Source organism: Doryrhamphus excisus, linkage group LG12, assembly GCF_037039965.1.
Source record: "Doryrhamphus excisus strain RoL-2023G ecotype Guam linkage group LG12, RoL_Dexc_Guam_v1.1, whole genome shotgun sequence".
NCBI lineage: Eukaryota > Metazoa > Chordata > Actinopteri > Syngnathiformes > Syngnathidae > Doryrhamphus > Doryrhamphus excisus.
Genome location: NC_136368.1, coordinates 13,137,525 through 13,149,468, shown reverse-complemented (window position 1 = coordinate 13,149,468; position 11,944 = coordinate 13,137,525). Strand labels below are relative to the sequence as shown.

The window sequence follows — 11,944 nt, the reverse complement described above, 5'->3', positions numbered from 1 at the left end:
GTTTTCTCCAAGGGAAGAACGCGCCACTCCGCCTCCCCACGCTGCACAGTCACATCCCACAGCGGGAGAAGAAGTCATTACAAACATACTTTGTTCCGTCTCCATTGTCGAGAATTGTTCCCCCTTGGAGGACCACCAGCGCCATCACCGCGTGTAAGGATGACCGCATCCCGTCAGAAGTGAGCTACCCCGGGAGGGAGAGTCTGACGGCGGTTGGAGTCTCAAGAGAGAATTGTTTGGGTTTTGCATTTTTTTTTTTTTTTGGAGCGGCTCCTCCGGTGCTCTCTGCCCGCCTCTGAGGCCATGGGCTGCGGCTTGAGAAAGCTGGAGGACCCGGAGGACAGCAGTCCCGGGAAGATCTATTCCACGCTGAAGAGACCTCAAGTGGAGACCAAAACTGAGACAGTCTACGATTATGTCTTGCTGGACTTCAGCTTGGAAGGTATTTACTTTTCAAAATGCTCAATTTTTAACGCCAAACCTAAAGAAATTCACATAGTTTTCAAGGCAAGGGTTTTTTCTTTGTGGGGGTCCACGGATGTCTGTTAACTCAACCGCAGAAAGTACATCTATCAGGTCGGTACGGAATATTATTCAATATTTTTGAATAGTTGTCCCAAAGCAGCACTTTTCGTGTTAAACTCAACCATCAGTTTAAGTTTTTTGGCTTAAACTGATGGTTTATGGCATGTTTGCTCTGTAGCATATTTTACCATACATAAACTACACATGGGTGTATAAACATACGCCCTTAAACTACACATGACCAACCCTCAAATTCATGCTTTTGGATACATATTGGAATATTTGACAATTCAATTTTCATTCATTCATTCATTTTCTCCCGCTTTTTCCTCACGAGGGTCGAGGGGGTGCTGGAGCCTATCCCAGCTGTCTTCGGGTACACCCTGGACTGGTCGCCACCCGGTCACAGGGCACATATAGACAAACAACCATTCACACTCACAATTCAATATTTTATTATTTAATTCGAGAGTTTAATTATCATTGTTAGTGGTAGTTGAGTGCACTATTTTGCATGAAAAAGCAGGCTTCTCTACACATGTTAAAATAAAGCCAACTATCAGTCAGTCGGCTACAGACACGGGAACTGTCAGGCTAACCTAGCATGAGCCATCCATTTTCTAAATCGCTTATCCTCACGAGGGTCACGGGAGTATGCTGGAGCTTATCCCAGCTGACTTCAGGCGAGAGGAGGGGTATACCCTGGACTGAAACCTAGCATGATGTTGCTGTTAAATGCGGCTGGAATGCTAGGTGTTGCTATATGATTGGATTGGTCGCCAGCCAATCACAAGGCATATATAGACAAACAACCATTCACACTCACATTCATACCTATGGACAATTTGGAGTCGCCAATTATCCTAGCATGTTTTTGGAATGTGGGAGGAAACCGGAGTACATGGATAAAACTCATGCATGTAGTAGTTGTAGTAGTAGTAGTAGTAGTTGTCCACACACACATTCATTGACTACTAGTGGCAACCCATTTTAAGCATCAGAATGCAAAAAAAAACAGTGATATGGGATCTAATTTCATGATATTCTGAGAGAAGTGTGGAGAACATGCAAACTCCTCACAGAGATGGCTGGAATTGAACTCTGGTCTCCTAGCTGTGAGGCCTGCGCGCTAACCACTCGTGCAAGTCTTGTTTGATGTTGAGCTTTTTTCAAAGTATTGTGATTTGTACAAGATTTTATTTAATTGCATTTCAGGAAAGTTTATTTTAAATTGTATTCACATTTATTAGTGATTTTCTCAGATGGTTAGTTAGGAAAAACGTCACAGTCCTACTTCCTGATCACTCTATGGTTCCAAACTACCAAACATCTTCCCCAAGCATACTACTGTTTGATATCATTCTTCTGATGCCTGTAAAGCGCAACTGAATTGAATGTGCTTGCTTTAAAACTGAGCTCATTAAAGTGGGGTAGCTTCTTCCTAGCAACAGGCTCCTTCTTTTAGCCTATGGAGAAATAGGTCAGGAGAGGTTTTTCCTTGCCTGGGCAAGTAGTAGTAGTAGTAGCAGTAGTAGTAGTCCACACACACATTCATTGACTACTAGTGGCAACCCATTTTTAAACACCAGAATGCAAAAAAAACTGTGATATGGAATCTAATTTTGTGATATTCTGAGAGGAGTGTGGTTATTTTTTTTCCCAGAGCCTAAATCCCTTCATGAGGTCCGCTGGTGGCTGTGTGACCCATTTGGAAAGGAAATGGTGATTAGGTTATGAATGGGAGACCATCGTGTAAACACAATAACGATATAACATGGCTCACAAACTGGCTGCTGGCATGTAGGAAAAGTCAGTTTCAAGTTGCGCAACGAGCACTGACGGACCATATGTAAAGTCCATATTGTTTGACTCGTGAATGTGCCATGCCATCCATACTCAAGCACCGGAGAAGGTGTAGGATTAATTAAATAAGATCTGCATCTTCCTACTCCTTTTCAGACATGTTTCAATGTGCAAGTGTAAACCTGTGATGTAATGCAATTTTTGCAACGCCTGTATGAAATAAGCGAAACCATGAGCATTATGGTACGTTTGCTCATGCTACATAGATGTGATGTGTAATTGATCATTTATCATTGATAAACACCACCTTGCATAACTGTACAAACGTGTTTGGTGCACATTGAAAAGATGAAAATAGTAAAATAACAAATCGCTTTCTACTGCAAAATGATGACTTCATGAACATTAAAATTGTATTCTTTGTTAATTGACGACATCATTGTTGGAGCTTTGCAGCTTTTTTCTTGCAAAGTTACACTTTTTATGTTGTTTAGGAATAGCGACCAAGCAGATAAGCGGTACACAGAAAAACCTGGACAGATGCAGCGGGGCGGGTCCAAATCTGGTTATGTTGCATGGATGAAACCGATATAAAACCAATAGAATTGGCCCCAAAAAGCGCCATCTGTGCAAGCTAGATTCCAGCCAGGGTCTCTGTAGTTTTTGTTTGATGCTATAGCAAGCTCAGAGGGACTGAAGTGGCTTCACAGTAAAGAACTATTGGAATGATTTGTAACATTCTGAATCATGTGACCACGTGGCTGAGGTGCACCTGGCTGACAGATGCCTCACAAATGTGAATATTATTGTCAATAAAGTTTTGCTCAGCCTGTACAAAAACATCTCAGCATGTCAGGCCAGGAGATGTGATTGGTTTGATGTGCTCCTATTTCTGCTAGGTGCATATAAAATGGGGTTACTAGGAGCTCTGGGAGCTGAGAAAGGAGGGACTGGGGGAGGGTGCTAATTGCTCCATCTCCACATTCAAGTGCAAGAGAAGTTTGACAGCGTCCTAGAAAGATAGCTTCAGTGTAGTGAGTACATCCAGGTCAGAAGGACTTTAAAAGTTGATTACTCTTGTATTTAGTTGGGTTGAAATTAAATCACATCATGATTGACACTGTGCTTTGACTATGATCATGACAAAGATGGCTTAGCTTTATATGGCAAGGAACCATATTTGGTAACTGAAATAATGAAAAAGATCAATATAATTCATAATGATTTTTTTGTTTAAATAAAAAAATACTTAACTTTAAAAAAAAAAGTATGTGTGATAATATTCATTCATTCATTTTCTACCGCTTTTTCCTCACGAGGGTCGCGGGGGTGCTGGAGCATACCCCAGCTGTCTTCGGGCGAGAGGCGGGGTACACCCTGGACTGGTCGCCAGCCAATCACAGGGCACATATAGACATACAACCATTCACACTCACATTCATACCTATGGACAATTTGGAGTCGCCAATTTACCTAGCATGTTTTTGGAATGTGGGAGGAAACCGGAGTACCCGGAGAAAACCCACACATGCACGGGGAGAACATGCAAACTCCACACAGAGATGGCCGAGGGTGGAATTGAACCCTGGTCTCCTAGCTGTGAGGTCTGCGCGCTAACCACTAGACCGCCGTGCCGCGCAAATTTGTTTAATGACAATGAAATTAAAATAAGTACATAAGAGGTTTACCTTGATATTTTTAGGATTTAAAAAAAAGTTAAAATCAATTTAAATCAATGTCATTAAAAGTATTGTATTTCTTTAAGGAGATTTATCTCATTAGTCATTATACTGTAAATAATGCAGATGTCTCACACATCTGGATTTATGTTTTACAGACTCATCAAGAATTCAAAAATTGTTTTTTTAGCGATTTTGACCCCTGCTAAGAAGTCCCAGACGGACTATAGTTTGTGGCAAAAAATGTACGGACATCTGTGTTTTTCTTGCCCATTAATAGCAGTGACTAACACAGAGGTTACTGAGAAAAACAATAATAGTCTTGTAGAATAACACCGAAAAGAGGACCCAGACAACACATGACCACGGGGGTGTGTTGCCATTTATTGTCTACTCCACAAACAAACACTCACTAACACAAAACCACAAACCCGCATACTAAAGAGTCTGTTGACCTTTTTTTTTAGACAGATACAGTATATCGATGGGCACCGACGTTCCCTGTCCTATTTATGAAACTATGTATGTGTCTATCGTCATTTCCAGGGATGAGTGCAGTTTTCTATAATCTCTGCCTAATCTGCTCATCTGGATTATTTCAGATTAAAGTCGGGATTTTGATTTATTAAATCTGACAAAGGCTGATGGGCACGTGGATGACCGCCCTCGCCAATCTCCGTCTGGGCGAGTCTGATGTTGAGATAATGAAGCGTTGTTGTGTAAATTTGCACATTAATACGGTTTTAGCGTATTAACATTAGCTCCTTGACTAAATCAGTGGGATATGAGATGCTCCGTCAACTGAATTTGGCATTTAAGGCTAGTGGTAGCATGTGTACATGGGGAAAAAAAGCAAACGGTAAATCCAATTCCTTTTTGTTGCCCTTGTTAGAGCCCTGTAGACATAAAATAACACCCCTATAGTCACCTTTGTTTACATCACAGCAGGGACATAAACGGCTGCCTCTCATAACATGTACCAAGCTACCGAGCTAAATAGTTAGGCTGCAGTTTATTTTTTTCTAAACTTAAAGTGTTTCAAACGTATGGAAGAAGGAAAAAGTAAGAAGCTCAATACATACCACTTCTGCAGTCAATAGGAGGATAAGTTTTTATCACTTTATGCAGCCCTAATAAATCAAACTAACTAGTGTTAGCATAACTGGTGAAAAAATAAACAATAATATATATATATATATATACATATATATATATATTATTAATCGAATTGCTATTGATTTCAATACAATTTACTAAATATGATGGTTGCTTAGCGCGCAGACCTCACAGGGTTCAATTCCACTTTCGGCCATCTCTGTGTGGAGTTTGCATGTTCTCCCCGTGCATGTGTGGGTTTTCTCCGGGTACTCCGGTTTCCTCCCACATTCCAAAAACATGCTAGGTTAATTGGCGACTCCAAATTGTCCATAGGTATGAATGTGAGTGTGAATGGTTGTTTGTCTATACCAGGGGTCGGCAACCTTTACTATCAAAAGAGCCATTTTATCCCCTGGCTCACTAAAGAAAAATAGACTGGAGCCACAAAACATAATTTAAAAAAAGCAGTGACGTGCTCACATTCAGAGCAAATTGCGAGTCTCCCAAAATTTTAATTAACTGCCAGATTTGGAGGGAATTTTGGTCAGATTGTTTTCAAATATGCGTATTTTCCCCATTTGGGTGTTAACAAAAATACTTCAGCATTGTGAAGGGAGCCACAACAAAGAGGTTAAAGAGCCACATGCGGCTCTGGAGCCGTGGGTTGCTGACCCCTGGTCTATACGTATGTGCCCTGTGATTGGCTGGCGACCAGCCGGGGTCTACCCCGCCTCTTGCCCGAAGACAGCTGGGATAGGCTCCAGCACCCCCGTGACCCTCGTGAGTAAAAAGCGGTAGAAAATGAATGAATGAATGAATGATGGTTGCTGGAAGTGATATGAGCTTGTTAGCATGTAGAAAATTGCCGCAACCGTTATTTACACTTCACTGTGTCACTGATCTGCTGGTTGCCAGTCCGATTTCTCCTCATTATATCTTCCTAAAACTCGCCTATGCACTAATAGACTCATAAAAAACCTCACTTCGAACTGCGTGTTTTGCTCCAAAATACCCCCCCGCATTCTGCCTCGCTTATCTGTCATGGTTTCATGAGACGTTTCATGCCTCCACCTTCTCTGCTTCCCACCTCTATTTATTTTCCGCCTCTTTGCCATTCCGTCAGTGCTTTTACTTTGTCCTCTGTCTCTTTTTGTTGGTCCCTCAGAGCTCTGAACAGAGGCCTCAGTGTGCTGGTGACAGAGCCAGTGGTAGCGGGATGGGAGGGGGTGTTGCTACTCAAAACACAGTGTGTGTGTGTGTGTGTGAATGTGCGTGTGTGTGCTCGTGTATGGTCCTCAGGGGGCACATTAATACAGCCTTGTTTCAACTTTAGACTGGTATTCCAGGGTTTTACTCGACTTGTTTTGTGCTAAAATGTAACTAGAGTCGTCGTAAAAGTGGCCTGTGTCCACTGTGCAGCTAAGGAATGTTGTGTTGTTGTTGTTGTACATCCACACAAGAGCGGCAGGGCGGGGTGTTCGATCCCGCAGGAATGCCAGTAAACTGTAGCCCTGTTTGCCCAACTTGACTGAGTTCATTGGGCTTCTGTCTCTCCACTACTGTATGCACTGGGCTCATAGCTGAAGGGGGGCAGAGCTAGAACTACTTTTTAAACCCGAGTATTCCATGATGTTTTAGTTGACCACAGCTTGGAGGAGCTGCGGTCAAAACACGCATGTCGCTTGCAAGGTTACACCGGGGTGTGTTCATGTGGTCGTGGGCAGAGCTAACATTAGCATTTTAGGTGAATCAAATAAGGCTGCTACTAATAGCTATTAGGATTGTCGATTAATCTTTAAATGATCAATAAGATCACAGTGTATATTCATTTTAATTGTTTATTTCACTTCAACTTATTTTAGGAAACACCGAAAACTCACATTTTCTGCTCAGTGGAAGTTGGTTAACTTTGTCAGAAATAGTAGTAAAGTAAGATGTTATGTGGTCAACAATAATTGGCTTGAGGAAGTAGCAGGATATGAAGTATTATCCCATACTACAGTATTAATTGGCCCTGTACCCGAGAAACCGCCCATGAATGATACGGGAAAAGGCCGAAATGATACTGTGTCAAAGCCCAGGGCAGTGATACTGATAAAATATAGAGTTTAACCATGTCCAGTATCAGCCCCCGTAGCTGTCCACTCAGAGCGTGCTGCTCTGGTATCGTGCCTGTGAAACAACCAATCAGAGAACAGCGCACGAGCGTGAACACACAGCGTTTGTTTTGCTGACGTCTGTGCTCTGTCAACATGTCAGCGGTTGGAACTTTGGATGTCAGACATTGATAAGATAAGACTGTTGATAAAATATTATTGTTGAAATATTTTTGCAATTATTGTGTTTACACTGTTTAGATATAATACATGTAATAAACTGAACATTTTCTGGAAACAAAATGGTCTTTTGATTAAATAGTACATGATAATAAGCTCATGATTAAATAGTATGTGATAATAAGATCATCACATGGTTTGTCTGGTATCAGGCCCGGTATCATGCCCCCAAGTGTCAGTATCAGCCCGAGACTGAAGGTTCTGCATGCGCTTGAAAATGTTGGTATGGCTTCTGAGCTGTTGGTGTGAAAGTCATGTGTGTTACACATGCCATACTATTGTTTACATGAATGATGTCATGATTTGTTGCAAAAAAATGTATCACAATTCATACTGAGCTGAGATAACAACCTGGATTTTGTCCACCACATCATGTTGTAGGTAGCCGTCCCACAGTTCAATACGTATCCTCACTGACGGAGCTGCCCCAGGCTCTGCAGCCGTACTACACGCAAGGCTACGTCTTGGCAGCCCTGCACCCCATCATCCTGTCTGTGGGCCGGACGCGCTCACTCCCCTTCAGCCTGCTCTACCGCGTCGTCCTAGCCCGGCCCAGATTGAGGTAAGCCAACAACGCTTAGTGCAAACTTAGAAAACTGAAGTGAAGCTCTTTCATTGGCACCACATGCTCTCACTGTGCCACCTCAATGAGCAGCAAACTGTCGAGTAAACGCATGAATGATTGATGGAGACAGCTGCATATTTCATGCAAAATATGCAAGAAGGTCACGCCGGCGAGGGCCTAACTCTTGTTTGTCTGACTGAAACGCTCGCTTCTATTGGCTGGAAAGCCACTTGACAACAGGGATGAGTAACCAATAGGGTGAGGTCTGGCATTCATTCATTCAAGTTTGAACAAAACAAAGGTTTAACTCCTGGGGCCAGAATTTTAAAGATGAATAACACTTAAAAAACTGCAACAGCTTTCTAGAAGTTTGATGTTGGTAGTTTAATTTTATGTTGTTGTTTCCAGTCATCAGACGGCGTCCATGTGTCACAGCGTGCCCATGCTGAGGGTGGAGGAGTGGCCGTTACCCGGGGAATCGCTGACGGGCGACACAGTTCGAGCGCTCATCGACAGGGTGACTGTCAAGTCAATTTTGTTTGATGCAGCGTCAATTCACAATAGAACATATGACAAGGCACTTTATATGTGGAATAGGTCTAGAAGTACTGTATTCATACATTTAAAGACAACCAACCACTGTCTTCATACATGAAAGACGACCAACCACTGTCTTCATACATGAAAGACAACCAACCACTGTCTTCATACATTTAAAGACAACCAACCACTGTCTTCATACATGAAAGACAACCAACCACTGTCCACATGAGCCAGCGAAAAAAGCCTCAAAACAGAACAAAAGATTCTGGGTGCCAGGGTCATGACAGGGTCAACACATTGATATCCTTTTCTGCATGTTCTGAACTCCTGTTTCCATGCCAGTGTTGTATTGGGTAGAATAATGCTTCCTTGAGGAGGTGTAGTACCATAGAGGAGATCTTTGTGGATGCGCTTCTCAATTAGTGGGGCTTAGTAGTGCACTCCAGTTTGCCTCCATTGCTTCAACAAACAATTCCACATATTATTATGGCCTTCCCTACTCTGGACTATCAGTGAACTGGTGTCCTTTGGTGTTTCCCTAAGGTGAACAGCAGCGCCCGAGGAGGTGTTCGCTTCGTTGGCTCAGTCCTCCAGCAGGTGAGTGGGCTGAGCAATGGCGGCAGGATGCACAGCCCGAAAAGAGGCTGCCGCTCACCTCCGCACTCTCCTCCTCGCACCCCACCTGGAGACAGGGAGCTGGAGGAGAACACCTACAGCCCTGGTCAGTGGACTTCCCTCTGTTGCAATGTTCTACTGGTGTTGGTTCAATTTGACCCCCAGCCTTGTTCTTTCTTTCCAGACATGCGACTCCTGGTCTTTTTCCACGCCTGGGCTCCCGGTTGTGCCCCTCTGGATTCATTGGCCTGTCAGTACCACCAGGGGGCACTCTCTATGCGTGTGTCCAGGAAAGGTCAAGTGGTCAGTGCTCTTGAGGCCGACTGGTTGGAGCTGACAGCAGCCTACTACCGCAGAGGCTGGTCGCTGGTGGACTCCTTTGTTTACTGGGACACTCCTAAAGGTCGGGCGTCTTTGTCCTCCTTTAGTGCTATTGTTGCTTTTGGAACAATAGTCTTTAACTATAGAAAATGGATTCTTGTTTCTAAAATGGGGCTCGTCCTGTTGTGATTATGACCAATCCCTCCAGTTGTCCACTATGTTTATATTTAGAACACTTCCTGTTTCTTTCACCAGAGCGCTCACTCTGAAGATAATGTCTAAAACCATGACCTTGTTTGGATTCACTTTCAAAAGATCTCTCGTCCACTGTGGCATCGTGGAATGCTGGCCAATATATCTGTCTTGTGTCTTCATAACAATATGATTTTTCTCCACGTTTCAGGAGAGCCCGTACCAAGGTCACTGGAGGGCCTGTTTGTGTATGAGGAGAAGAGCACCGCCCCTCCTGCCAACGACACCATTGTGGTGGAACAGTGGACCGTCATCGAGGTCAGAAAACATGTCCATATCAATAAATATACTGTAACGCTTGCAATTTATCATGTATGCTGTGCTGCTCGCAACTATCACTGCACATATTTGGGGGTGTCATATGCTGTGATGTACTAACCATGTGCAGGGCTCCAACGTGAAAACTGACTACGGGCCACTCCTTCACACTCTGGCCGAGTTTGGATGGCTGCTCACGTGTGTGCTGCCCACTCCCATCATCCGCCATGACAGGTAAACAATATTAACAAAACACAATATGTTATTTACTCTGGATAACACAAATAGACTCGCTGACCCACCAAAAAATTATTTAAATTGATAGTAATACTGCTTTTCAATTGACACTACAAACTACAACCACTGAATTAAGAATATTATTAAATTAATACTACTACGGTACGATATCTATCTTTGAAATTTTTGGATTGGATCTGATTAGATGGCGCAGGTTAGCATTTGTATGCTATTCATGCTCACGTTTTAACTATTTGTTTTCTTGATAGTGATGGGAATCTAGCCACCAAGCAGGTGGTGTTTCTTCAGAGGCCCGTTAGGAATCAGGCTCCAGCACAACAAAGGAACCAGGTAAGAACTTTTACTGATTTCCTGACTGCACTGCACCCTGGTGGCCCATATTGGCAATTGCGGCAAGGGATTTACCTTTTAAATACATGAAATAAGCCACTATACCTGCAGATCCTGCCCGTGCACAGCGATGTGGCCAGCCGTTCCTTGAGCCGGTCTGTGAGCAGTGCTGCACCAAGGGAGGAGCTCTCTGCTGTGGCCGGAGGCATCGGGGGATTCCCAGTGTTTGGAGGCGGGTTCCCCAACTCGTTGTCCCACCTGGACGAGGCAGGCTTCGATCCAGAGGAGGGGAAAGCAGAGGTCACCTGCATGTGAACCTATTCTTCGGACTGATGCTCATTAGGTCCTGGATGGAGGTCTACATCTTCCAGACATTTCTCTCACCATCACACTCCTGTGGAAGCACTTTTTTAACAGAAGCCATAATGAGACAAGATCAGAAGATTTATGCACAACACCACTTAACAGTATGCACACATTTGTGAAAGGAAACCGGTGGTCTTCTTCCTTCTCCAATTAGCTGCTTTCCTTTATAGTATTTTTGTGTCCTCGAGGGTTTTGTTTACCCTTTTAAAGATGTCCTGAAACATTCCAAGCAACTCCTGATTACCTTCCTGGAACCTGGGAGGCCATCACAGACTGATAAGAAGGGCAGATTTGATTATTAAAAAACTCATTTTAATACAATATGGAGCAAAATTATGGGACTTGATAAATTCCCCTTGAATCCTAATTTTTCGTTTTAGCAAAATATGTTGGACAACCGTATACTTCTATTCTTAACTTGAAATGTTTTAACAGTATTAAGTATGTATGGTACTAGCAGTCCTTGGATGGGTAGAAAAGTCAACACTTTTCAAAATTTTGTACCTCAACAATATTTTGCAAATACTGTTCCACCTTTAAGGTTAGACTTCTCAGAAATTTTTGGATTTGTATATTTCATATCCAGTACACACCGCTGTTTCCCTCAAGAGCGGAAAAAACATGAATACACTATGTAAAACCCTTAAAATGCCTATTTTAGGTACTGTAAAGCTTGCCATTCACAGTTATTCGGCATTTTTTAAATTGTTTTACACATTAAAAACAATTACAGGTATATAATATACTGTATCGTACTTGGAAAATATAGTTACATACAGTATTTCATCTTGTCAAAGTGTCTTCTTGCTGGAAATGTTGGAGTGAATTGACTCGGTGAAAGACAGCACTCTGGCAGGGGCTTACTGTGTATATGGTTCTTGGTTTGTTTTGCTTTTTACTCCTGAGAACTACTAGATGGGACCGGCCTACTACCAATGGTGCTTGTGCCACAGTTTGAGAACAAATTACTTAAATCATTGCGTTACAAAGCCAAC

General features: G+C 42.9%; 1 protein-coding gene across 2 annotated transcripts; it reads left to right on the top strand.

Moving 5' to 3' along the window:
• Nucleotides 1-11,706, top strand: rftn2 (raftlin family member 2). 2 transcript variants are annotated; one of them, XM_058082671.2, is made up of 9 exons: nt 1-442; nt 7,823-8,003; nt 8,415-8,523; nt 9,093-9,270; nt 9,349-9,567; nt 9,889-9,995; nt 10,126-10,229; nt 10,502-10,583; nt 10,695-11,706. In XM_058082671.2, exons 1-9 carry the CDS (start codon nt 304-306, stop codon nt 10,896-10,898), a joined length of 1,323 nt encoding a protein of 440 aa, XP_057938654.2. In that variant the 5' UTR covers nt 1-303; the 3' UTR covers nt 10,899-11,706. The 2 variants fall into 2 exon arrangements, with proteins under 2 accessions (XP_057938654.2, XP_057938653.2); XM_058082670.2 differs by having other exon boundaries at nt 10,680-11,706.
• Nucleotides 11,707-11,944: the final 238 nt, after the last annotated feature.